The following is a 26,366-nucleotide window of genomic DNA, read 5'->3' as shown; positions in this document are numbered from 1 at the left end:
CGCTGCTTGGACAGGTGTGCATGGTTAACAGCAAGCATGGCCACACGCAGTCGTGTGCCAGCCTGGCCGGAGACAAACAGGCAGAGAGCAGCGCAAGAAAACAAAGAAGCGGCCGCACGAGCACGTTCGCGCCAACTCCGCTCGCCGCTTGCGGCGGTGTGCACAGGCCACCGACGATATATGGGGGCATCCTCGTCTCTCTCACAGCGCGGCGTCGCCGTGCTCCCGCACCGGCCTTAGAACGATATGACGGTCGCAGCGTACGCGTCCTCCCACGGCTCCACGGCGAGCGCAGACGTACCTGCGGCACCACCGGCACGAACGCCGTCGCGGTGTGTCGGATCCGTAAGCGATTTCTCTGAATCGCCTGCTGGTTCATTCGCTGGTGCGGAGGCATCGCCGCTCTTGTGCGGCCATAGCGACGTACACGACACGGCTTTCACCAGCGGCGCGTCCAGCGGTTCAGTAAGCAACGGCAGAGATGGGTGTGCAGCGGCCTGCAGCAGGAACGTCTCCACCTCTGCTAGACGCGAGTCTGGGGCCGTCGCCGCATGGGCTGGAGACAACGCCAATGGCGTGTGCGAGAGTGACGGGGAAAGAGCGCTACAGGTGCCGGCAGACGGCACCCGCACGTCTTCTTTGGCGCCTGTGAGGGCTTTCGGCATCGTGCATTCTTGTGCGCGTGCGCTGCGATTTGCCTCCACTCTCCCACGGTGCCGTTTCGCGTGCGCACCTGCCGTTGCGGCCGCCGTCGTCCCGCAGGCGTCACCGTAGGTGCACGGGGTGGCACGCAGCGGCTTCGGGGTCTCCGCGCCGCAGGTGGCGCAGGTGATGGCGTGCGAGGACAGCGTCACCTCGCCGCACTCGGCACACGCCCACGGTGAGTAGCAGAACCGTGCGCCCACATCTTCTGCGCCTCCTCGACCCCCGCAGCCGACAGCGCGGCACTGCACCTCCCAGCTGGGGTGATACGCGCCGCACGTTGCGCAGCGCCACACGTACACCTGACCGGCAGGGACGCCAGGGGCGAGAGCAGCGCATCGCCGACACGCCAGCTCGCTGTTGAACGGCTCTCCGCACTTACTGCACCCCCATAGGCGTCCGCGCTCCCACGAGGTCGGTGGTAGACGACACGTACCGCACGTCGTGCAGTAGCCGTCCTCAGCACGTGTGAGGAGTGGCAGGAGCGTATGCACGGATGAGGGATCCGTCAGGTGCACCGGAGTGCGTAGCTGGCCGTCCGTTCGGTCGCGGACCGCGTGCGTTGTGCCACAGTGGTGACAGAGCCAAGGCTGATCCGCCTCCGTTGGAAGCAGCGCGGCCACCGCCGCCACGGCGGTGCACGCGCAGTGCGGGCACTGTACGCTGGTGGACGGCACACGGCCTTGACACGCAGGGCAGCGGACGAGGCGGTGCTGATTGACGGCAGCGAGGACGCGAGGGTGTGGGTGGTGACATCGCTCGCATGCACCCCTGCTTCCGGCCCACGGCGCGGCTCCCCTCACGGACTGCGCATGGCTGCAGTGCGTGCACGTTACAGTGGGCTGCTGTGCAGCCCGTGAGCATGCATGGCAGTACGCGTGCAGTGCAGAATTGCAGGCACCGCAGCCACACGTCCAGGTGAAGGCGGCAGTGTAGTAGCCAGGCTCCGTGGTGCCACAGCTGCTGCAGGAAGCCGTGCTGGACCCTGTCGCTGGTGCCCCGTCTGGTATCTTGGGGAGCGCGGCGCTGTGCGGGCCTGCGGAGATGGCATGGCAGTCAGAGCACACGTAGACAACGACTCCCGTGCCACCCACCTTGAGTGAGTTTCCATCCTCAGAGAGGCCATTCAGCGCAGCGTCATCTTCACCGTGCCAAGACGGCGCCGCGTATCGAGGAGAAAGAGTCGCCACGTGCACGTCGCCAACGTCAACGGGCGCACCGCCACACGCATGCCCGCAGTCCCAGCAGCAGCGTGCCACGCCTTCGGTGGCCTCCGGCGCATTCAGCAATGAAGGTGGCGTCGGCGTGTAGACCAACGAGCTCTTGGGCAGACCTCTCGGCTGCAGCAACGTCACTGTTCCCAGGTGTGGATGCTCCTTGCAGAACGTCATGCCACACGTGTGGGCATCCGCCACGCTGGGTGTCTTGACGGCTATGCCAAGCTGATCCGCCAGAGGATGGGTCTCTCCACAGCGCAGGCAGTACGGCACGCATACACCGCTGTTGGCGACGGCGTGGCAGGACGGGCACTCCCAGCTCAGCGGTGTCAGAGTGCGCAGCACACAAGCCACGCACGCTACCCTTACAGCATCGCCATGATGCGCACCAGTGCTGATGCTTTCGTTCTCGAAGCCGCACCCGCAGCGCCACGACACAGGGCTCGGCAGCGTTGTTGTGTCTTGAGGTGCAACGCGGTCGCTGCCCGTTTGCACGCGACCCGACGTGAGCCGACCTAGGAGAGCGCTGGCCTCGCCGCTGTCGCCGTCTGTGGTAAGGTGCTGCTGCAGCCACCGCAGCTTCCACAGCGCGGAGACAGGCTCGCCGTGCAGGCCCAGCGGTCGGCCTACCTCTGTGGCCCAAGCGCGCAAGCGACCATATAGGCGCTGGGCGGTCGAGAAGACCTTTGGCTGGCTCACCAGTGGCATGACGCACTCGCTGAAGAGATGATGCCCGACCGTGACAAGGCCATGGCGGGCAGCTTCGCCAGCAGTCGGAGAGCGACGCAGCGCAGCCCACACCTCGCCAGGCGTCGACTTCGAGGGGTGTACGAGAAGACGCAGTCGATGCAGCAGCTCCGCGGCGTCTTCATCCGCATCGGTGCTCGGCATGTGTACCCCGTCACCAGTCTGCCGGCAATCAGCCGCTGACTTGCGCGAGCGCCCGCTTGCTGGGATGACGGCAGCGACGGCCACGGAGAGCAGGTACACGCCCAACAGGCCATCCGTCGGGCCGTACTGTAGCTGAGCTGCCTTGGTCCGCATGCTGTCCCGGGCTGCCGCGACAAGGCAAGAGATGAAGGCGCCCACGACCTGGAATGTCGGAGGGGCGAGCAGCCTGTGCGCACCGCCACGGCCCGACGTGGAAGATTCGGCGTTCATGCTTTGCAGCACCTCGACGGTGCACCGCAGCGCGTCGACGCAGCGCTCTGCCTCGGCATTGTCGTTGCTGACCCATACGCACACGTTCATGAGGATAGACGCGACCTGCCGCCACGGCTGCCACACCGCTTCTTCGGCAGCGTTCCCGCTTGACATGGGTGGCGCCCTTTGAGCCCTCCGACACTCCTGGAGGAAATGCACACGAGGGAGCAGGAACCGCAGGTGCTGCAGCGTAGCAGCCCATTGCTCGCCTGCGTCGCTGAGGCCGCTGTAGCGGCGCCCCGGCAGTGTCGCGTAAGAGGCGGCGAGATCGACATCCATTAAAAGGGTTGTCGTCGTGAGCTGCTGCCGCTGCCGCATGCGTGCAGCGGGCTGCGCTGCCTCTTGCGCGGACATGTCACCGGGGCTGTGTGCGTGCAAGCGACGGAGACAGACGAACGTCTCTTCTTCTTCAACGCACATGGCGTAGAGTTCGGCGAAGAGCATTGCGGAGTGGCGGTGCGGGCGATACAGACTGCGGAACTTTCGAAGCAGGATGGGCGGCGTCAGCGTGCGCACCACCACCTCGGTAATGACATTCGCACGCCGTTGCTGCAGTGGCAGCTCTTCAGAGGATAGGAGTTGTGCCATGCCGCAAGCCTCACTCGCGCTGGAAATTTGACTATGACGCCGGACATCTGCGTAGAAGCATTCGAACAGGCGCATCAGCTGCGGGTGAGCGCTGCCGCGCAGCTGCTCCGGGGTACTGACCCACACCGCGTGATAGCGGAGGGCAAAGAAGAGGTCGTGCCACACCTTCAGCAGATCCTTCACAGTCGCTGGCGGTGCATTGGCGAGCGTCGACTTCACTACAGAGGTCGCAATGACAGTCCACTGCGACGGCGCAGCGGTGCTGATGTCTGTGACCGTGTAAACCGTGAGCGGCGCCGTAGCAGGCGGTGCTGGTGGAGCTGCAGGCCGGCAGCTCATCGCCAGCGCGGGCAGACACACGTTTCTGTGCACCTCCGTCCCCAGATCTACTTCCCATTCCGAGCTGTCCCGCGCACCCGAAACGTTCTCCGCGTCGCTGCCTCGGCCGGCCTCGCTGCGGTGGCTTGTGCTGCTCGGCTGCGCAGCCTCCGCTGGCGTCGACAAGGTCGCTGGGCTCCACAGCCACGGCATTAGCGGACGGTACGTGAAGGTTGGCAAGTACCGAAGTGCACCGGCGCAACCCTCGCCACAAAGTGCACCGCGACTATGCAGGCGAGCCAGCACCTGCAGCCACAGGGAGCTGTTCAGGTGGTTCAAGATGGCGTGAGTGGGCGGCAGGCCCGACACCTCACTCCCGCAGTGGAGAGAGCGCCGCCGTCGGTGGTGACGCTGCGCACCAGCCGGTGCTGCTGCTGCTGCTGCTGCAGGCACAAGATAAAAGGAGGAGTTGACTCGCTGCTCCACTGAATTGGCGCCCGCCTCAGTAGGCGAAGATGCCGCGAAGAGCGCATCCGTGAACTCCGCCTCGACGTAGCATGCAAAGTCACTTCCTCCATCGATGCTGCCTGACGACGACAGCGGCGCTGACGTGGTCACAGCCGGCGCTCGTCGATGGCATCGATGAGGGTGGCAACGCAGCACACCGCGCTGCACAAGCGGCTTCCGCAAGTACATGCCTAAGGCCAAAAAGAAAGAAAAGCAAGCTGCCGTGTATGCTGCAGGAGCGATGCAGCGTTGTGAAGGCTTCGTACTTCTTCAGTGCTCCCCCACCTCGTTTCCATCCACCGTCGCACCGCCTCGGCCTCGCTGACGCTGCTGTTCTCCTCACCACCAGCTCCTGCCACGACTACCACGACTACTGAGGAGGGGAAAGGGGTGAGGCTGAAGAGGGGAACGCTGCAGTGCTTGTATATGTAACTATATCGACGTGTGTAGGAGTGCGCGCACACACGAATCGATGCACCTGCGGTAGAGGTGGTGGTGGTGAGGGGGGAGGGGGATATTGAGTGGCTGACGATGGGGCGCTAGGCAGTACACACCCAACCGCACACACACACACACATACACACACTCAGACGCACTTTCGGCTACTTCTGCACTGCTGATCGCCCCAGCCGATGGTGCAAGCCCGCCTCCATTCTAACTGGTTCTGACCAAGGCGGTCGCTCTCTCAGATCAAGCGGATGCGCGGCACACGCATGCGCTCGTGGGCGGCGCGTTCCTTGTCATTCCTATCAGTTTCGTTTTCGGTTTAGCCCCTTAACGCCTTTTACAGGTAGCGCACCCGTGTGTGCGCGCACACACGCACAGGGGTGACAGAGGGAGGTCATGTTAACCGTGTCACACACACACACACACACACACACACACAACTGCACCAGAGACACCCAAGAAAGACCCCTGCTGCGAGACAGAGCAAAGGCACCGGCGGTCAGTACTCCACGATGCCTTTACGCTGCCCGTAGCGGTTCGACGGACCTACGCCCATCTGCTTCAGCTCGCGGCGCTGCTGGCGCTTCGACTTGGGCTTTGCCTTCGTCGCTGGCCGCACCGGCCCACCGGTCGGCGTCACCAGCTCCAGCACGCCGTCGTCATCATCGATACGCAGCTCCACCTCACCTTGGCGGTTCACAAATGTGTACGTGTCGGGCTCGAGCTGGTGGTTCGTGCGCTTCTTGCGGCGCCGCTCCGCCTTCTTCAGCACGCTTATGCGGGCCTCGTTCGCCTCCATGTTGAAGAGCTCATAGCGGGTGAAGGTGCTGCGCAGCGCATGCGGCCGGGCATAGAACATGGGCGGCGCCGCGTCCTCGAGGTCCATCTCGACGGAGTAGCTGTCGCCGTTCCCCGGCTCACTCAACGCTCGGTCATCGTTGGCGGAGTCGAGATCGGCCCACGCATCTTCCTCCTCGCTGTTCAGCTCGTGCCCGGACGCGTCGTCGTCGTCTTCCCAGTCTTCATCACCCTCCTCTGCTGCCGCCCCGCCGCCGCGGGCAGACGACGCAGCCGCAGGTGAGGCGGAGGCATGCTGTTCCGTGTACCTGTCCAGCGACAGCGCCGCCGCGTCGGGGCGGTAGGTAGGCGGTGGCTCGACGTACACAAAATACCCGTCCACGTACAGCTTCAGCAGCTCCTTGCCCGCACGTGCCTTGTTGGGACGGTCGTGCGACGCCATGTAGCCGCGTCGGCGTGCTAGCGCATGCAGCAGCCGCTCGGCGAGGGAGTCGCTCTCGTCTATGTCGTCCTCCGCCAGTAGTGATATATTGAGCTCCCCCTCCAACACCGGGCGAGGCAGGCGGCGGCAGATGGTGGCCGTCGCCTCCAGCGTGTCGGTGGCCGTGTCAACGGGGAGGATGCCGTCACATACCATCTGCGCCTTCGTCGTTGCAAACGAGGGGAAGACGAGCCCAGGGCAGTCGCATAGCGCCACGCGGCGCTCGTTGGGAATCATGAGCGTCTGGAAGTGCTTCGTCTTGCCCGGTGTGGCACTCACCACAACTTTCTTGCAGCCGAGGATGGCGTTGATGGTGGATGACTTGCCCACGTTCGGGTAGCCGACAAGGCCGACCATCAGCGGCGTGTTCATGTCTGTCACCCCAGCTTCCTCGCGGAGAAGGGCGAACTGGTCCAGCAGCTGCACCGGATCGAGCACGGTCCACGGCTCGCGTTTCGCGGCCGATGCCGCCGCCGCCGTGCGTGAGTTACGCGCCAGTTCCTCCTCGGTGAGCGGCCTCTCCTCCTTTACCTTCGGCGCGTGCGCCTGCCTCTTCAGGGCCTCGCGCATCGCGGAGAGCTCGTACGGATTCTTGACCTCGACCGGCGCCCGCAACGTCTTCTTCTGGTGCCGTGTCTTCTCTTTTTTGTGCCTCATCACCTTGTCCAGGGCCGCCTTCTGCGCCGCCGTGAGCTGCACGTCGTCCGAGTCAAGCGGGACATCGCCGTCCTCCTCCAGCTCATCCTCGTCGTCGTTGCTGGTCACGGCGTGCGAGGAGGCGGCAGCAGCGGCGGCGCCGTCGGCGGTGAGAGGCTGCAGTGGCTTGGCAGAGAAGAAGAAGAAGTCGTCACCGCGCTGCTGAAAGTAGGCTGCCCAGGCCCGCCGCTGCGCCTCGGTCAGTAGGTCCGACTTGTTGAGCAGCAGCACCACCTTCTTCGGCTCTCCTTTGCTGTTTTTGGTGCTCCGTACGTACTTTTCAAAGTCGAAGCTGCGGAACATGAGCGGATTGCGCGCGTCTAGGATGACCGAGACGACGTCGGCACGCTCCGCGACGCGCCACAGCTGCCGCCACACCTCGAGGTTGCGCTCGTACGGCGTCAACAGCACCTTGTGCTCCTCCTCCATCTGCGCAAGGGAGCGGCGCCAGTCGGCAAAGGCCTTCTTCTCCGCCGCCTGCAACTCGTCGGCGGACATTTTGCAGTCCCACTCCGGTCGCTTCGGAATCGTCAGCAACTCGCTTAGCTTCAGCCAGTCCACGTGAGCCTCGTCTGTCGGCATCTGCTGCGGGACGACCTTGTCGTGCTGCACGACGTGCACGCGGCCGCCAATGACGACGCGCACGTCGCGCTCAGCAAAGTAGCCCTCCTCGCGCGCATCAGCGATGGATAAAAAGTTCTCCAGGTCGTTCGTCTCCCAGATGGACTTGAGCTGTGTCTTGGAGCGGCCGATCTCCTGCTGGTGCAGCTCCGCCTCCAGGGCGGCGTTGCGCTCATTCTCCAAGGCGTCGCGGTAGTTGCGCCGCCCCTGCCGCTCCGTCGCGCGCTTCGAGCGTTGGAGGGCCTTGCCGAGGGACGAACTCATCGCTGTTTGTATGCAGTGCGTTGATGCGATCTGTGTCGCGTTGCCAACCGAGTGCAGGGAGGCGGCGGCGGCGGCGGCGGCATACAGCACTGTAGCCGCAATCTCGAAAGGAAAAAGGCGACAGCGGGGAGAAGGAATGAGAGAGGGAGGGGAGCGCGGACACAAGAGTGGACGGATACCTGTACACGCGCGCGCGTGTGTGTGTGGGCCCATGTCCTCGTGGGTGACATACAGCGGAGGAAGGGTGGCGGGGGTGGGGGTGGGGTGGTGGTTTTGCCACCAGTGGTTAGGGCTACCTGTGGCCCGAGACAGAGGCGGCCGCACACGATATGCAACTGCAGTCACTGACGCGTCACCTCCGTCATAATCGAGCCTCACGGAAGACACGAGAGGGGGCCTTTGCTGAGGGAGTATTGCGCACACACACACGCCTTGCCAGCACACCCCTCAAGCTGAGAGCTGATCCGACACACACACACAGAGGAGAAGTTACTGGCAAAATCGCTGCTGGTGCTGCGCAGGGGACGCTGAGATGGCTCGCCTGCTGCACACCGTGCTTCGTCTCCCTTTCCCTCTCTCTCGCCTTCTTCGTTCAGCCATTTTGCTCTTCGTGTTGGGAGTGAGCGGTGCGCGCGCGCCGCTCCGCCACGCTCCGCTCCCGCCCTTGCGTACGCCTACACGCAGAGAGTAACGCACCGCACACACACACACACACGCATACTCACTGGCAGCCGTCTACTCACTACCCGCCACGGCTGGGGAGTGCCCGAACACATCTCGCACAGCCTTTCGTCACCTCCGCACAACGCTATAAGGCGCGTAAGCGCCCCTTCGCACCGAGAGAACGCGCTCGCGCATGACCTGGGCACCTCTCTTGGACTCCTCAATACTGCGGCTCGTAGACGCCGTCGCCGTCCTGACGCGGCCGCTTCGGTGGCTGCCGGAACCCGCTGCCAGCGCCGTCGCCGCTGTCTTGCATGGGCATGGCGGGCCCCTCCATCATGGGTGGCATGCCGGCACCCCCCTGGAAAGGTGGCATGAGGTAGTTCAAACGCTCCGGGGCCTGCGGCGGTGCGCCACCTGACATCACCTGCGGGGGCGGAGGCGTGTAGTAGCTATTGAAGCCTGGCCGGTGGTCTCCGTAGATTTGTGCCATCGGAGGTGGTGCGGAGCCACCGCCAGCCAGTCCCGCTGGCGGGAGTTGCTGAGGCATATGCTGCTGCGGCGGCGGCGGCGGTATGGGCTCTCCTCCGCCAGGCTGCCGCAGCTCACCGACTCCGTGGGCGAAATTGCACTGATCGCCGCGGTTGCAGTGCCCTTCGGCAAAGCTTTTGCACAGCCGCGTCTTGTAGTTGGCGTTGTGAAGCCGCTCGAAGCCGCCGCCGCCGTGCTGGTGGAACTCGCGAGGCTGGTAGGGCCGCCCGTAGCCGCCACCTCGTCCCGGGCCCTCCTGGCCGCCGTACATACCATGACCGCCAACGTAAGGTCCACCGTCACTATAGCCGTCCATAATGCCGCCAAACATCAACATGGGCGGCTCGTCAGGCGCGGCATGGCCACCAGCTCCCGCCTCCGCCGCCGCACCAGCGCCAGGGCGAGCCGCCAGCTCCAACTTCTGCAACATTGCTGTGGCGTTGGCCAGCAGTGACTCTTCGCCCTTCTCCTGCATAGCACAGTACACGCGCCAGCTCTGTTCGTTGAAACCGTAGTTGAAGTAATCGCTCAGCTTCGCGCCGGGCTCGGCCCACGGCCGCTTCGCCATCAGCGCGATGTCGTACCCGAACGTGGCACTGCTGAGCTGCGGGCCCTGCGCGTGCTGCGCGCACAGGGGCACGAGACCCTTGACGCTCTCCATGGCCTCGGCCTCCGTCTCCTGCGCCTGCTCTACCGGCCGTGCATCCCGCACCTCCTCCATCTGATCCGCCTCGACGTCATTGATGACGAAGAGATCATCCCCGCCGGCCTCCATTGCTGCTGCGTCGACAGCTTCTCTCTTCGAAACCGTGAACAACGGGCGAGCAGAAGATGGGAGGCGTGAGGCAAGAGGGACTCTGTGCCTGTGTATGCTGTACGTGCAGGTGTGGCTGTTTCAGGTGCCCACACGTCTTTGGCGTTGTTGACCTCGTACGTCACTTGGACGCCACGAGTGAAGTGCGTGTGTGGGGGAGGGGCGTGTTGCGCCGACAAAGACGGCGAGGTACAGTAGAGCAGAGAAGGGACAAGTTAGAGGTGCCAGGGCCGGCTATGGATGCAGGAGGTGCGTGGAGGACTGAGCACCGCAAGAATGGGAGGGAGAGCGCGGAGTTTCGCGTGATGGGCAAGATCACCGTAAGTGTGGATGTGTGTTGGTTGCTGCCATGAGTGTATCCGCGAGCATTTTCATCCCCGGGCTCCCCATAGCGTCCTCGGCAGGCCACCAACAAGGCCCTCAGCCCCCGCTCGCAGCCGGCGGACTGCCTTCCTTTGATTACCACCCCCGGCGTGTCGGCCGCTCTTTTTCTGTGTGGGGCGTTGCACTCCAACGGGCCGCCGCGAGGGTGCGTGTGGGCGTGTGTGCTCTGTTCCTGTGCGGTGACTTTGAAGTTTCGTTTTCGTTCGTTTTCACTTGTTCTGCTCACATCGCAGCTGTGTTGCATCGGTGGTGCACTCACACGTACATCAACGACAGCAGCACCCCATTCTCTCGTCTTCCTACAACCTCCCCCGACCATCCGCCACCTCCACGTCGGCGTCTCTCTCCCCTCACCGCTCACAGAACAAGCGCGTGCTCGAGAGAGACAAAGGCACAGACGTCCATTGCGAAGAAGGAAGCACGAACACGAGAGGAGGGTGGGCGGCGGAAGACGTGAAGGAGAGCTAGGGAGCGTCACATCCGTGCCTAGCAGCGAGCTTCTACGCGGACCGACGCATGCACTGAGAGACACGCCGTGGCGACACGCTCATACAGAGGATCGGGTGCGAAGAGAGGGGAGGGAGGCGTCAAGAGAGCGAGGCCGGAGGAGGGGCAACCTCGGCGGTGTCTGCGCCGCGCATTGGATATGCATAGAGGCAGCACCCAAGCACACAGACACACACACGCACGCACACGCGCGCATAAGAAAAGGGAAAAAGAAAACGCTGGCATGTGCGTGCACGCTATCCGAGTGGGCGCACGCACGCACCCGTGCACCGACGCGTCCGCAGCCCGTACGTAAGGGGGAGGGGAAAGGGAGGGAAGGAGGAGGGGGGAGACGTGGAGGGACGCCGGCGCCATCCCAAGGAAAAAACAAACAAACAGGCAAAACAGACACAACGCAGATGCGTACATCGACGGCACACGCACACGTCCCGAGAAAGAGAGGCGCGCGTGCATCAGCGAGCGGCCGTGAGTGAATCCCTGCCCCAGAAGGAACAGAAGATGTGGGAAAGAAGCGGGAGGCCCATCAGTGAATCCGTATCGACTGCCCCCCCTTCCGCACACACACTCCCTCCCTCCGTCTGTACTCCACCCTCCCTCTATCCCTCTCCGTTGACCAGATTACCGCAGATCCACCAGCATGTTCTCGGGATGCTCCAGCAGCCGCTTGTAGGTGTTCGCGAATCGAACCATGCTCGCGCCGTCGATCACGCGATGGTCGGCTGTGAAGGAAACGCAGATGAGATTCGCAGCGTACAAGCTACCGTTCGCGTCGAAGCGCGGCAGCTTTTGTAAGCGGCCAATGGCCCCGATGGCGACCTGAGGCGGGAGCAGCACGGGCGCTGTCACCGTTGCCCCAATCACGCCAATGTTGCTCAGCGTGAAGGTACCACCTGTCATGTCCTGTGTCGTCAGCTTGTTGCTCTTGCCGCGCTCAATGAGAACCTGCATGTCGTTGGCGATGTCGAGGATTGACTTGCGCTCCACATGTTTAACAACCGGCACGATGAGCCCGTTCGGCGTGTCCATAGCGAAGCCGATGTTGTGTGCCGCCTTGCGCACCAACGCCGAGCAGTCCGCCGGGCAGTGAGCGTTGATGTCCGGGTGATGCTGCAGCGCGATAGACGCCGCCTTGAGAAAGAAAGGCATGAAGGACAGCTTTGCCTTGCCTTTGCTGCGGTCCTTCACCATATCCTTCAGCGACCCGCGCACCGCCATGAGCCGGGTGAGCTCGCACTCCTCGCTGAAGGTGAAGGTGGGGATCGACGCAGCCTGGCTCATCGTCTTGACCATGCCGCGGCGCACGCCGGTGATGGGCATGACGGTGTCACCCGCCTCCGTCTGAAGTCCAGACACGACGGTGCCAGGTGGCGCAGTTGCGGCAACCGACGCCGTAGATGGGGTCGATGGCGCCGCTGCTGCAGACATGCTCGCATCCATGAATTGAAGCACGTCCTCCTTTGTTACTCGTCCGCCCTTGCCGGTGGCCGGCACATGTGCGAGGTCCAGCTTGTGTTCCCGCGCCAGGTACCGCGTTGCCGGTGTCGCAAGCACCTTACCCGCCGAGGGGACCGATGATGGCTGTGGCGCGGAGTAGGCTGCCTGCAAAGCAGAATGCGACGCCGACGAAGGCGATGGCGCGCCGCGGGACGGCGAGGCGGCCTCTGGCGCGTCGTCGGCGCCCTCTGGCACGATGTCGAGCATGACCGAGCCCACCTTGGCGGTCGCGCCAGGCTGCAGGTACACCGCCTTCACAACGCCCGTGTAGCGGGACGTGATGTCGACGGTGGCCTTGTCGCTTTGCACCTCGCAGATGGGGTCGAACTCGTTGATGGTGTCGCCGGCCTTCACGCGGACGCCCAGCACCTGCACCTCTGTTATCCCTTCGCCGATGTCGGCCAGCTTGTACGGGATGCTGCGGCCGAGCAGTGCGCACGCCGTCGCAAAGAAGTGCCGCTGCGACGCCGTGTAGGGCCAGCCAGGCGCGCGGGCGACAGTGACGGCACCGGCAGCCGCGCCGATGCAGCGGTGCGCCATGCAACTCGCAGCACGCATGACGCTGGCCGAAGCGATGACCTGCGGACCTTGAGCAACGCACACGCAAGGACGACGACGACGACGACGAGGCGATCAATCGTAAGACGTTAAGGAGCAGGGTGGGAGGGACAAGGGAAGCGAGCGAGAGGGATGCGCGCGCATCCACGGCCAGCGGAATCACTGGAAAAACACACGGGAGAGAGAGGGGGACACGAAGGCGCGCCTCTCACCCCGAAGAAGACGAAGACGACGGGGTGGAGGAGAGAAGGGTTCGCAGGGTGCCAGCGTGTGTGATCCGAAGCGGGGGAAGAGGGGAGGGGGAGGGTCTGCGTAGTGATTACGTGGAGAGGGTAGCGCAATGTGGGCAAGAGGAGAACACAAAGAAGTGAGTAGAGAGAAAGAGGAACGAATAGCCGGCACACAGCAGAGAGGGGCGCGAAGCTGTCCGTTAGGGAGGGAGCGCTATCAGATGAAGACACGAGCGCACACAGAGATGGCTGTTTGCCGCCAGAACCGCCGCGCTCCCAAAGACCTGTCCTGTAACCTTGTGGTAAACGGTGTCTCTCTGCGCTTAGATGCGGGGGTGAGCGTGCCAAGATGTGTGTGGCGCAGCGTATCGGCGGCGAACGGATTGCGAAAGGGTGGACTAGCGGACGTTAGCGGGGCGATGCCGCACGAGCGCGCGATGAGAAGTGAGGACGGGTAAGGAGAGGGGAGAGGTCGGCAGAGCAGGGCACCCGCAACGTCTAGTCATTGGCGGGAAGACGCACCGTTACGTGTGAGTGTGACACGGTGTGCAGAATGTGCACTCTGCAGGGAGGGGCGTGAAAGAGATAACGGTGAGGGGAGGAGGAGATGGCTCTCTGAGCCGACGGCCGCTGCGCCCTTGCCCAGTGGGCAGAGGACATCCTCGAAGCCTCTTGTTGCTGCTTCCTCCCCCTTCGTACACCGTCATGTGAGTGCGTGAATGGGAAGGCATTCTCCCGACGTCTAACCTTGTACAACTGCTGTTTTGTTTCTCCTGGTGCGACAGTCGACGGTCCCGCCCGCCCCCCCACCCCCATCCGCTCAGCGACTCTCCCACAGATCACGGCAGGCAGTAGGCGAAGCGGAGGAGAGGGGGGGGGAGATAGCGGGCGGCTCATGTCTATGCCTGCACGTCTGTAAGCATGTATGTCTGGCAGTGTCTCTGCGCCCTTCTAAATCTAATACGCATGCATCGAGCATGAGAGACGATGGAAATACGAACAACGCGACGCGCCTGCGCACGGCGGGAAGGCGCAGAACAAAGAGACCCACAGCGCCTGAAGAAGCAACTCTGCGTGTGTGTGCCCGTGTGTGCCTTTCATGACAGCGAGGCAATCTCTGAAGGCTTCGAAAGGGAGGAGCCCATGGCGAGCACGCGCCACCAGTGTTCCCCTCGCGCGTTCTCCCCGTCCCCTCAACGCTACATCTGTGCTGACCTGATGCGGCTGCGCAGACGCAGGAGTGCCAGCTTTAGCTGTTCCGCCGTCATCACCGGCATCGGGTGGCGTGACGATCCACTGGTGCTGGCGCTGTCATATGAAGAGGAGGAGGCGTCGGTACCGCTGCTGCTGCTGCCTTCCACGGAGGCCGGGGAAGAGGAGCCGCTCGGCGGCTCGGCAGTCTCAGTGGTGGTGGTAGTGGAGGAGGACAGCGACGACGGCGGCGTGGCGCTGCGACGGTGGCGGTGGTGAGCCGGTGTGCGCTCCATCATCGAGGATAGCGCAGATGGCGATGCTGGCGCATTCTCGTGGGCGGAAGTGGCCCGTCTCCCCCCTGGCGCTGTCAAGGGCTGCTGCCGATAAGCCATCGTCACATCTGAAGCACCCATGTTAGCAGCTGTTTGAGCAAGCTCTCTCAAAGCCCCCCCAGCGCACGGTGGCGGCGGAGACGGTGACTCGGGCACGCATGTGCCCGCCGCAGGGGGAGCCGGGGTGAGAGGAGAGAGAGCGACAAGCTCCTCTACAGTCGCAGCCTTCTCTGGCGACGGCGTCCGCGCGCGCGATGTACGGCTCACTGGAACATCGAGCCGCATCGGCGACGGTGCGGTCGACGCCTCTGCAGACGCGCGAAGAGAAGCGCGTGGCGCGCCGCTGGAGCCTCTCGGCGCAGGTGGCGGCGGCGGCAACGAGCAGCCCTCCTCGCCGCTGCTCAGAGGTGTTGTCGCAGCAGCCCTGTCCTCTGGTGCCGACTCAGCTTTCGCGCGAGCAGCGCTGCTTCGCTCATCGAGGGGCAGCATGCGGAGAGGCACTGATGGCAGCACGCGCGCTCTGGCGGAGGGTTGCGCGGATGGCAGCACCTCGCCTGTCATCGGAAAAGACGGTGAACCGGCTGCGGCGGCGCCGGATCCATGATGCGGCGCCGGTGTGACTGGAGTGGGATCTACTGGGACAGAGTTTGCAATGCTGTACAGCAGTTCCGCCACCTTCACGGGTCTCAAGAGCTCGCTTAGCGGTGCACGACGCGGCGGCTCTTCATCCAGGCGCACCACGAGGGGTGGCGCCTCCACGAACGCCGCGCGGAATTCTTCTTCGCCCTTTATGTATGCTTGCTGATGGCAGGCAAGCCGCTGAGGCGTACGCTGCCGTTGAGGACGTCGGTGTTGGTGATTCGGACTGCCGTTACTGCCGCTGCTGCTGCCGGTTGTGGCTGTGGCAGGGTGTGTGCCGACTTCCGGCGCCGCGGCTTTCTTGCCGCCACTTGGGGCGCCTTCTTCGTGTGGGTGACGGTAGCGTTCCTTGACCGCAGCAAGCCGCTCCCGCTGTGTCTGCTGCTCCTCCTCTTCCTGCAGCTCCTTCGCACGCTGGTGGCGCAAGAGAGACGCAGCCCTCTGCGCTGCACGCTCTCGGCCGACTTTCAGTACCTCGTCCCTCTGCTGCTGGACAGCTGCACATTCTGCTGCATAGGCGTCTGCAGAAGCAGGGACTGCATCATCCGCGGCCGCCAGAGCGCTTATCTCGTTCTCTTCACGAGCGGTGACGCGATGCGTCGGGTCACCGTGCAAGGTGACATGCACGTGCGGGGCGACGTGGGATATGCGCCAACGGCGCAGGGGCGACTGTGCAGCAGGCGGGGCATCGGCAAGGGCTGCTCCAGCGGTTGACCCAGCAACGTTACGCAGGGGCTCGAGACTTGGTCGCGGCACGGGGACGCTGGCGCGCGGTACGTGCGTGGCCACTGGCGCGCCCTGCAAGCTGCCTAGAACGCTCGACAGAGAAAGGGCCGCCGGTGCCGCAGCCGCCACCCGCGCCGCCCTCACCTTCTCCGTCACACGCACGGCTGTACGACGCTGCTCGGCTTGGCGTGCCGGCTTCGTCCGCTCATGCGTCTGTGTTCGGGTGTAGGCAACGGCGAGGCGGTGCCGTGCTTCCTCCAACTGCCGCTCCGCCTGCCACGCGGCCGCCTCCTCGCACGCCTCCGCCTGCAGATTGGCCTCGTAGTGCCCAGCCGCCTCCTCTGCTTCGCCCTGCTCGGTAGTGGCGCGCGCAACGAGTCTGTCGATGGCCGCCAAGTCGCGCGCGTTCGATTGCAACCACAGCTGACGGGCGTCCTCGCGAACGCACGCCTCCTGTTGCCGCTTCTGCTTCTGATAGGCGCGAGCCTGCTGGATGGAGAGCGCCGCCGCTGCCTGGTGGGCGGCGCGAAGGCGCTCCTTGCGCCTGGCGGTCTCATGTTGCTGCCTCTGTACTAACACGGACACCATTTCGGAGTGAACACGGCAAAGAGAAAGGGAAAGGTGAGTATGTGACGGGCATCAGCGAGCAGGGAGCGCGTCGCTGTGCCTGCGCCGGGGAGACGACGCTTCTGTGAAGAAGGCGGGCGCGAGGAAGGTGGAGAAGAGTGCCAGATGGTGGGTCAGAGAGCACGCGAGCACAGCACACAGCGAGCTCGAGGAGAGAGGCGGATGTAGCTCTGTCTTCAGAAAAGACGGCGCACGCCCATCTCTGAAGCGTTCCCGCGCCAGCAAGGGACAACGGCAGCGAGGTGGGCCTTGAAAGCTCTACTCTAAGTCGCAGCTGCCTCCGGAATTCAGAGAGGTGCGCGCGTCTCTCTCTGTGCGCCTGCGCGTATGCGTTCATCATGACGCTGATAACGATGTGTGTGCATGCGGCCGTGTCCTGGTCCACACAAACAAGTGTCCTCCGCGGTAGATGATGAATCGAGAAGAGGGGGTGGGCCAGAGCGGTCCACTCCTGTCTCTTTGCCTCGTCACGAGTAGGCGCACGGCGCTACATCGATGCAGCAGCCGAGCTCTCGGGCAGCAGGAGCGATTGACCGAAAGACTGTGGTAAGGGTGAGAGAGAGGCGGAGTACGCCGATGAAGACGCCCCTGGCGGGGAGGGCTCCGGCGAGGCGGTCGATGACACCTTCTGTACGGTGCCCCCTGCCACGGTCGAAGCGGCGAGTGCAGACAACGGTGGTGAGTTGGAGAGACTTGCCAGAGAGCCTTGCAGCTGCTCTGCGCAGGCGTTAAGCTGCTTCAAAAACACGGCCACACGTTTCTTGGCGGCTTCGAGGACCTCGCGTCGAAGCTGCTGCTCAGTCGATGCCGCAGCAGCAGACATTAGCCGCTCCTTATCCAGTAACGCTGCCTCGAGCTTCTGTGCGTAGTTGCTGGCCTGCTGCTGGAGCTCAGCAGCCTGCGCCAGGCGCGTGGCCCACATCTCCTCCTGCCTCGTGTGAGCGTTGGTGAGTTGCGCGTGCGCCTCCTGCAGACGATGCAGGGCAGTGACGGCGGCTTGGTGCTCGCGGGTGCGGTTGGTGAGTTGCGCCTGCAGGGCCGTCTGCGCCTCTGTAAGGACGGCGCATTCTTGGCGCAGCACCGCCGATTCCTGTGCATTACGGGTCACTCGCGCGTTCGCTTCGTCCAGCACCCCTTCCGCCTCTCGCACAGTGTTCTGTGCCTCGGCCCACCGCTCCTGGAGGGTGCGAAGCTGCTGGCCCTGTTGCTGCGCCACGAGGAGCAGGAAGCTGATGAGCTTCGAGTCGGCCTGCACTACTTCGTCAAAGTGCGCGTGGAGGCGGCGCAGCTGCCGGCACCATCGATGCGCATCAGTGCCGGGAGACGCACTGGCAGCAAGCGGTTCCTGGCCAGCGTGTGCATGGCAGCCTGCGGCCGCAGGCGAGGGGGGCAGGCAGCGGCGCAGCTGTCGCTGCACTTCGCCAAAGCCCTCGGCCGCACGCTGACTAAAGTCAAGCAGCTGCTCCTGCCAGTACAAAACCTGCGCGGAGATCGGCAGACTTGCCGCCGGAGAGGGGCTAGGCGGCGAGCGGTGCTGCTCTCGTACAGCCTTGTCGCCTCGTGTCGGCACAGCCGGCGGCCGCTGCAACGCTGCACTCGTTTGGGAGTGGCTCAGCTTCCCACGCTGCCGAGCACGGCCTGCATCGTCCGTGGAACCGTTGCCGGCGTTCTGCCCACGGTGGTACATCGAACTCGATCCTTCCCTCTCGCTCCGCCGCGACGCCTGAACCATATCCTCCAGAGTGCGCACGTTCTGCGCCATGCGGTGCATCTGTTCGCAGTGGTGCTCCTCTCTCACTTGGGTGTGTGCCTGCATCTCTGTGAGCTGGCGGTGCGCCTCTTCCAGCTTCGTCTCAGCCTGCACAAGCTCCGCAGCAAGTCTCGCGTTTTGCTGAGCACGCTCGTCGAGTTGCGCGCGCTGCTCGAGCACCTGTTGGCGCAGCACGTCGGCCTCGCCATTGGCAGCGGCAAGCGCTTTCTTCGCCGCGTGGAGTTCATCGGCATGGACACGGCTTTTAATAATCGGCATCGCACAGACTGCGTGCGTGCGTGCGCGCGCGTGGAGAGAAGGGGGAGGAGAGATGCGGAAAAGGAGGCAGCAATGCCGGGGTGAAGGGGAGGTGCAGCTACCGTGCGCACAAGTCTATGAGATCGTATGGTGTATGGTGTGTGTACGAGAGAGTGCATGAGAACACCCCCTACGCATGCCTGCATGTTCTGATGTGTGTGTGGGGGTGGGGGGGGGGACACCGAAGGAAGGAGAACGCTGAGTCTGAGGGTCTCTGCTACTCGCGTGCGCGCACACACACACGGCCGCAGAGGATCACAGCTGCACAGCCTGTGGGGTGTCCCTTCCGCTCTCGCAGCACGAAGTCGACCACACGGAAACGGCGGAGAGAGAGGAGGATGAAAACGGAGACATCATTCCAAGAACACGACACCGATGATGATGCTGTAGACGGCTCGGAACGCAGATGGCTGCAGCAGTGAACCACACAAGCGCCTCTTGCGCGCACGCGCACGCTGCCTTGCCTGCGCGCCCTTGAGCGTGGCACGAAGATGATGATGGCAATGCGTGGCTTCACTTTCCTCCTTCTTGCCAAATACCTGAAACAGAACCGAAACAGTGCGAGCAGACGCGCGCTCTGTCTCGCCCAGTCCGCCCTCTTTCGCGCCATTTTGAAACATCAGCACTAGACATACCGCCGGCCTCCCCTCCCTCCCTCCCAATCCGCCATTGTCTCTTGGGGTGGGGCCATACATCGCACATCCTCACACACACACACACACAGATAGAAGGAGAGCGCTAGCAGTAGAGGAGGAGGTGGTCGCTGGTGCACGGTGCGGGCGCGGCACTCGCCTCTTGTGCCCCTTCTTTTCAGGTTGAAGTGTAGCTTACATCTCAAAGGGAACAGAACGGTGACAGGGGACATAAAAAGAAACGGCAAGGGAGGAGGAGAAGGAGGGGGGCGTCATGCCCATCCGCATCCTCCTCCGCAGCATGGCAAGAAGGGGAGGGGGATCGACCGTCTCTCTCGGCTGCTGCTGCTGCCCATCGGCAACACCGACACCGACACCGACCTCCTCGCCCTCCTCCACCGCTAGCGGGCCTTTTTCAGCTTCTTCGCAGCCATGCTTTCCTTCTGCCGCTGCGCCTCTTGGTCCGCCAACATCTGCAGGTGCTCCGTGATCTTCTCTATTAGGACCGTGCCCTCGGCACCAGCCGCATCTTCCGGATTCGGGCCTAGCTCAACGTGCAGCCCGTCGGTCTCACCCACCGCGATGGCCAGCGTGCGCCGGTGATCAGCCGAGTTGACGCAGCCGGCCACGTTGAGCGATGTGAGCGTGCGCGTCTCATGGATAAGCCGTACCACCGCGTCTACTGCCTTGGAGCCAAGGCAGTTTGCCTCGCAGTTCAGTAGAAGCAGATGCGTGTTCTGCAGCGCCGCCGTGACAATGGCGGTGGCGCCGACGTCGGTGATTTTGTTTTCGGACACGTCGAGGCGCTCGAGCGAGGGGATATTGGCCTTGATGATGGCCGCTACGCTCGCCGCCCCCTCATCGCCAATCCAGTTGTCGCTGAGGTTGAGGATGCGCAAGGAGCAGCTGGCGATCACGGCGGCGTCCGTCAACTGACGCTGCAGTGCCTGCACACCCTTGAAGCCGATCGTGTTGCCGGCGAGGCTCACGTCCTGCACGATGGAGGAATTCGCCAGAAGTCGGCCAACTGCTTCGGTGCCGGGGCAGCTGATGGAGTTCCGGTAAAGGTTCAGCGTTGTCTGGCTCTTGCCGCCGTAGCGCTGCAACGCCTCACACAGGTACACGGTGCCCTCGTCACCGAGCGCGTTGGCGGCTAGTTGGTACACACACAGGGGGTTGCGCTGGTAGGCGCGCATGAGGCACTTCGTACCGTTTTGTCCAACGTTGTTCCACGAGAGGTCCACGCGGGTCAAGTCGCGGTGGCAGGCCGCGGCGTTGCTCATGGCAAGGAGGGTGTCATCGCCGAACTTGTTGCCCATGAGAACGAGGCTAAACAGCGTGCGGTTCCACTGACCGGGCTGGCCAGACGGACTCACATTCGGGATGAACGCACTCGCCAGTGCGATGCCGCCGATGTCTGTCATGTCGTTGTGCGACAAGTTCAAGTGCTGTAACTGGGTGTTGAAGCGCAGCATGCTGGCGATCGCGATCGCGCCGCCATCGCCTAGTTCGTTCTGACTCAGATCGAGCGAGGTGACGTACGTGTTCTTGAAGAGGGCTGTACCAACAATGAGGGCGCCACGTGGCCCAAGGGCGCGGCCGGCGAGGTCGACCCGCGTCTCGTGCAGCACCGACTTCCACTTCTTCTTTGTGTAGAAGCAGGTGGACTTCTCCCCCTTGGCGCCCGGCGCTGGCACCTTGTCCCTCTTGCGCGCGCTGGCGGGCATGCGGCGGCGGGGTACCTTTTTGTCGTGAAGGAAGTCTGGCGGGCGGGAGCGGGACTGTGAGCGGCGTTGCGAGGGCCCGTGGACGACGTCGGTGCACGGATGCGTCTACACGCGAAAGCAGATATACGTACGTCCGGGCACGGGTGCGACCGCCGTGGAAGCACCGTTGTTTTGCTGACGAGCCCGCTGGCCAACCTCGTGCCAGCAGCGGAAACAGGGGAGAAGACCCAGGGACGAAGGGGAGGGTGAAGGGTGCGAGAGGGTCGGCATACAGAAGGGTGACACCCGATGAGGGTGCTCAAGAGTCCCCAGGAGAAGTCCGTGCACGCCTCTATATGTGTATGTGTCTGCACGCGGGAGGTCCGCAAACCACACAATAGCAAGCGATGCGGGTGCTCACGTCTTTCCCTTCCTCCCCCTCCACCTCCCCCGAGATCGGCGGTATTCGCCATGTACACACACACACACACATATCGAAAAATGAAAGTGTGTGAGCATGAGCATCGACCCCCTTGCGGTGCAGTACAGATACGCAGGTGACTCACACGGGTAGTGGGGGAGTGGGGTGGGGAGAAAGGATGCAGAGGACAACGGCTGCACACATTCTCGTCGCACGCCGACACGTCATCATGATTGTTTTCTAGTGTTCAGATTTTAGCGAGTGCTTTCTTATCGGTTGTTTAAACGAAGCTGGAGGACGGGGTAACCTGCCACGGTGCAACGGTCTCCCTCCTTCGCGTGAGGTGTTACTTCAAAACCGTTTCCTTAGCGCACACACAACAGCATCCGATCCTTGTTACACAGAAAATACGAACCATCAAGACGCGTACAGAGAGACCGAAATACAACAGGAAAGACACCGCCGGTGGGAAGACATGACTCCCACCCGCCACACAAGGACGAGAAGGGTGTGTGGGGAGGGGGGGGGTAATGTAGGCAGGGGACAGGAACAGGTGCAGTAAGCGTCGAACACACAAGAAAGAACCGACTGTTTTCTCAACGCGTCTCTCTCGTCATCGCACAGGAATGCAACCCCCCTCCATCTCACTCCCACGCAAGACCCCGTCCGCGCGGTGCCACGCAGCGGCACACAAGCGTTGCACCACATGCGCTGACGCGGCCATCTGTGAGCGGCCCCTGCCTCAACCTCTCCGCCCGCCACCGTCTCGCAGGTCGCCTCGCAGCCGCTTCCATCACGCTGGTCAGCACCTGGTGCTGCTGTCGGGGGGGGGGGTTCGCGTTCCCCACACCAGCAGGCAGTGTCGGGGCCGGACGAGACACGCTGGCACTCGGCCTGATCGCATGGATGGCACAAGCGCGCTCACACGGTCGCAGGTCGCTCCGACGCAGCGCCGTCCAGGACCTGACCGCCGACACCACCAGCGGCACATCGCTCAGTCGTTTTCAGCAGTGTTGGCGCCTGGCCCCGTCACCACCAGAAGCGGCTCGGCACGTGGCAGGGACATAGGAGGGCTGCCCGGCTTTCCAACGCAGCGACTGGGGAGGGGGGGGTGCTGGACTCTGAGATACGGCGCACTGAGGCGTCCCCCATCGCCCCTTCATCCCGACGGAGATGTGCGGTACTGAGGAGGAAGAGAGAGAGAGACAGACGCACACAGGCGCCCGAGCAAACCGCACTTGATCCTACTCATTCAACGCTGCTAAATATCGGCGCATCACCGCATCAGTAGCGGCGCTGGAAACCGCCACCACGCCCACCGCCGCGGCCGCCGCCGCGACCGCCGCCGCGACCCCCCCCGTAGCCGCCGAAGCCACCACGCCCACTGCCGTAGCCGCCGCCGTTATTGAAGCCACCGCGACCGCCTCCGTAGTTAAAGCCACTGCGACCGCCGCGGCTGCTGTTGAGCTCGCGCGCGATGATCGGAGGAAGGGTCTCGATCCGCTGGAAGGTGATACCGCGCATCGGTGTGCTCATGACACGCTCGGCAAACTGCTCCAGCACATCGAAGACGCAGCCCGGGTCGTCCTGCAACAGTGTAATGTCGCGGCACCGCATGAACGTTTCATCGCCGAGGTTGTTTCGGAGGATGCTGCAGTACACCGGAACGGGCAGCGGTCGATCCGACGTCATCTGCACCGTCACATACCCTGGCGTGCCAGTAATGAGACCGCGCGTGGTGATGTTCGACGTGTAGCCGCTCATGACGGCGAGCGCCGAGGCCAGGATTTCGACTGGGTCTGCGTCCTTCAGCAGCTCGGCTGCCTGATCCATGAAGAGGTCGGTTGCACGGCGCTCGACGCGCGCCAGGTCCTCAGCGGCATCACGGGCGACGGCCTTGAGAATCTCTTCACGCGTGGGTGCCGGCAGGACGTCAAACTTCATTTTCGCGTGGCGCTCGATGCGCTCGACAACGTACTCCTCGCGCGGTTGGTAGAGCAGCACGCACACACCCTTGCGGCCAGCGCGTCCCGTACGGCCGGCGCGGTGAATGAAAGCGTCGATGTCGCTCGGTGGAGCGCACTGAATAACCAGGTCCACCATGGGCAGGTCGAGACCGCGGGCCGCCACGTCGGTGGCGATGAGGACGCTGAACTTGTTGTCGCGGAAGCTCTTCATGGTACTCTCGCGCTGCTCCTGCTGCATATCACCGTGCAGGCACTGCGAGTCCAGTTTGGTGTTGTTGATGGACAAGTCGTGGCAGTCCTTCTTTGTGTTGGTGAAGACGAGAGTGCGGCCGTGGGCACCGCTGTACACCTTGATGAGATCAGCGAGCATAGAGGAGATCTCGCTGAAGTTGCATTTTCTGCGATAGAACTTGATCGTGCTCGCTGTCCGCACAGCCTCCTTGCCGACCATGTCGATGAACTCCTTGTCCTTGGCGATGAAGGAGCACGTGTGCACCCACTCCGGCACCGTCGCGGAGAACAGCAGCGTCTGATGAACTGGCCTTTCAGCGCCGACAGAGCCGTTCTGCTCGGCCACCTGCGAGAGCAGCAACTCAATGTCGTCCTTGAAGCCGATGTCCAGCATGTGGTCCGCCTCGTCCAGGCACGCCATCACAACGCGGTCAAAATGCAGCGTGCCCTTCTCTAGAAAGTCCTTCGCGCGGCCGGGGGTGGCCACCACAATGTCGACGCCGCTGCGCAGCACGCGCTCCTGATTCGCGTAGGCAACACCGCCGTACAGGGCCGTCACGACGAGCCCGCAGCTGATCCCGCAGAGCACATCCTGCACCTGGATGGCCAGCTCACGAGTAGGGCAGAAGATCACGGCAGCCGGGCCGCGGCCGCGGGTGAAGTGGCTCGGCAGCTTCAGCAGCCGCTCCACGATCGGGATACCGAACGCGAGTGTCTTGCCGCTGCCGGTGCGGGCCTGCACGAGGACGTCCGTGTTCCTCATGATGGCGTTAAAGGTGAGAGCCTGCACAGGAAACATAGACTCGATGCCGCGTGACTGCAGCGCCTTGACGACGATGGGGTTCATCTCGAACTCCGAGAACGGGCGCGCTGTGGCGGCGCAGCCGTTGTTCGGCACCTCCTCGTCCTTCTCCTCCGCCGGTGCCGTCGCCGAAGTGACAGCAACCTTGCAGCTCCCCTCCGTGCGCTTCCGTTTCTCTACAGCAACGCCGTTGCCGTGGTCCGACGCCTTGGCGGAGATCTTCGACGCCTTCACCGGCACATCGTCGTCGCTGCTGCCGGCGAGCTTCGTGATGCGGTGCGGTTTCTCCTCCTCACTCTCCTCGCGCGCGCGACGCGGCATCTTGCCTCCGGATCCGAAGTTGTTTTTTGGCAATTCGAGGAGTGCAGCGAGTGGTGCCGCTCTGTGGTGTATGCGCGAAACCGGGGGTGTGGTGTGGATCACTTACGCGTACACTGACGTGGTGATGGTGGTGATAGGGAGGGGGAAGATGCGAATGGGCGACTCCGAACAAGCTACAGAAGAGGAAGGACTGGAGAGAAAGCGGAAGAGGGGAATGTATGCGTGATGTGCGTCCGTGGTACACGTACACATATATATCCTCAACATTCACGCGCGCATGCAGTGACCCACGAAAAGAAAGGTTGAGGGAACGCGGTTTCATCTCTCAGCCCTCAGGCCACCCGTTCGGATGCCAGCAGACAGGGCGAAAGAGGACAGTGACGTCGGACGAGGAGGAGCGAACATTGACGCTGGCACGGCTTTTTGCACGCAGCTCTGTCTGTGTGTCGTGTGTGTCTTTTCTGTTCTGGCTTGGTTGCCACTGACGCTTCGAGAAGGATGAGGACGGGTGCAGGAAGGGGGAAGAGAAGCCAAGTTGAAGCGATGAGCCATGCAAAAAGCGAGAGAGAAAGTGCCATCCGACGACCACCACTTCATGACAACAATGAACGCAGCGCGTACACACACACACACACAAAATGGGGGAGGGGAGAAGAGGGAAAGAGAACGAGGGGGAAGGACGTACAGACAAACACAGAGAGACGGCGAAGAGAAGCAAGTGAAACATGGAAGCAGGAAGAGGTACGTGCACTCGACGGCAAGCAGCATACGCACATACACACACACAAGAAAGAGAAAGGAAGATGCACACGTTCGTGTCCGATGGCACTTACGTACGCGCGTGTGCGCATCAAGAGCACGATTCGATTTCTGTTCTGCATCCACGCGTGTCCACGGCTCCACCGCGCAGCACGAGCCAAAGCCCTCACGCAAGACCCCGTCCGCGCGGTGCCAAGCAGCGGCACACAAGCGTTGCACCACATGCGCTGACGCGGCCATCTGTGAGCGGCCCCTGCCTCAACCTCTCCGCCCGCCACCGTCTCGCAGGTCGCCTCGCAGCCGCTTCCATCACGCTGGTCAGCACCTGGTGCTGCTGTCGGGGGGGGGTTCGCGTTCCCCACACCAGCAGGCAGTGTCGGGGCCGGACAAGACACGCTGGCACTCGGCCTGATCGCATGGATGGCACAAGCGCGCTCACACGGTCGCAGGTCGCTCCGACGCAGCGCCGTCCAGGACCTGACCGCCGACACCACCAGCGGCACATCGCTCAGTCGTTTTCAGCAGTGTTGGCGCCTGGCCCCGTCACCACCAGAAGCGGCTCGGCACGTGGCAGGGACATAGAAGGGCTGCCCGGCTTTCCAACGCAGCGACTGGGGAGGGGGGGTGCTGGACTCTGAGATACGGCACACTGAGGCGTCCCCCGTCGCCCCGTCATCCAGTCGAGAGGATGGCATCGGGAGTGGTGAAACGGCAGCAATGGAGGCGGTGCTGAGGATTGGTGGGGGAGGGGGGTACGGGGAAGAAGGCAGAAGAAAGAAAGGCCAGAGAAAGAGGGAGAGCGGCAGCGGAGGAGGCCTATGCGTGATCCAGCGAAAAGCATTGGTGGGCATGCTGCACTTGACTTCCTAGTTGAGTACGTCCGTCTGTCTCTGTGCGCCACAGAGACGCTTTCCAGGA

General features: G+C 63.3%; 8 protein-coding genes across 8 annotated transcripts; all 8 read right to left on the bottom strand.

Moving 5' to 3' along the window:
* Positions 1 to 236: 236 nt before the first annotated feature.
* Positions 237 to 4,724, bottom strand: LINJ_05_0210 (conserved hypothetical protein; the record flags this gene model as incomplete). Its single annotated transcript, XM_001462939.1, has 1 exon — positions 237 to 4,724. The coding sequence occupies one exon, from the start codon at positions 4,722 to 4,724 to the stop codon at positions 237 to 239; it is 4,488 nt and encodes a 1,495-aa protein (XP_001462976.1).
* A 757-nt stretch (positions 4,725 to 5,481) lies between these two features.
* LINJ_05_0200 (conserved hypothetical protein) lies at positions 5,482 to 7,842 on the bottom strand (the record flags this gene model as incomplete). Its single annotated transcript, XM_001462938.2, has 1 exon — positions 5,482 to 7,842. One exon carries the CDS (start codon positions 7,840 to 7,842, stop codon positions 5,482 to 5,484), a length of 2,361 nt encoding a protein of 786 aa, XP_001462975.2.
* Positions 7,843 to 8,725: 883 nt separating this feature from the next.
* LINJ_05_0190 (conserved hypothetical protein) lies at positions 8,726 to 9,811 on the bottom strand (the record flags this gene model as incomplete). The annotated part of the gene is made up of 1 exon (XM_001462937.1): positions 8,726 to 9,811. One exon carries the CDS (start codon positions 9,809 to 9,811, stop codon positions 8,726 to 8,728), a length of 1,086 nt encoding a protein of 361 aa, XP_001462974.1.
* A 1,548-nt stretch (positions 9,812 to 11,359) lies between these two features.
* Positions 11,360 to 12,793, bottom strand: LINJ_05_0180 (putative dihydrolipoamide branched chain transacylase; the record flags this gene model as incomplete). Its single annotated transcript, XM_003392167.1, has 1 exon — positions 11,360 to 12,793. The coding sequence occupies one exon, from the start codon at positions 12,791 to 12,793 to the stop codon at positions 11,360 to 11,362; it is 1,434 nt and encodes a 477-aa protein (XP_003392215.1).
* A 1,429-nt stretch (positions 12,794 to 14,222) lies between these two features.
* LINJ_05_0170 (conserved hypothetical protein) lies at positions 14,223 to 16,502 on the bottom strand (the record flags this gene model as incomplete). Its single annotated transcript, XM_001462936.1, has 1 exon — positions 14,223 to 16,502. One exon carries the CDS (start codon positions 16,500 to 16,502, stop codon positions 14,223 to 14,225), a length of 2,280 nt encoding a protein of 759 aa, XP_001462973.1.
* Positions 16,503 to 17,028: 526 nt separating this feature from the next.
* LINJ_05_0160 (hypothetical protein, unknown function) lies at positions 17,029 to 18,570 on the bottom strand (the record flags this gene model as incomplete). The annotated part of the gene is made up of 1 exon (XM_001462935.1): positions 17,029 to 18,570. The coding sequence occupies one exon, from the start codon at positions 18,568 to 18,570 to the stop codon at positions 17,029 to 17,031; it is 1,542 nt and encodes a 513-aa protein (XP_001462972.1).
* Positions 18,571 to 19,642: 1,072 nt separating this feature from the next.
* LINJ_05_0150 (conserved hypothetical protein) lies at positions 19,643 to 20,968 on the bottom strand (the record flags this gene model as incomplete). Its single annotated transcript, XM_001462934.1, has 1 exon — positions 19,643 to 20,968. One exon carries the CDS (start codon positions 20,966 to 20,968, stop codon positions 19,643 to 19,645), a length of 1,326 nt encoding a protein of 441 aa, XP_001462971.1.
* A 1,684-nt stretch (positions 20,969 to 22,652) lies between these two features.
* LINJ_05_0140 (putative nucleolar RNA helicase II) lies at positions 22,653 to 24,689 on the bottom strand (the record flags this gene model as incomplete). Its single annotated transcript, XM_001462947.2, has 1 exon — positions 22,653 to 24,689. The coding sequence occupies one exon, from the start codon at positions 24,687 to 24,689 to the stop codon at positions 22,653 to 22,655; it is 2,037 nt and encodes a 678-aa protein (XP_001462984.2).
* Between the last annotated feature and the right edge of the window lie 1,677 nt (positions 24,690 to 26,366).

Source organism: Leishmania infantum, chromosome 5 (assembly GCF_000002875.2).
Source record: "Leishmania infantum JPCM5 genome chromosome 5".
Lineage (NCBI taxonomy): Eukaryota > Euglenozoa > Kinetoplastea > Trypanosomatida > Trypanosomatidae > Leishmania > Leishmania infantum.
Note: the sequence above shows the minus strand (reverse complement) of the source record. Positions and strands in the feature narration are given on the sequence as shown.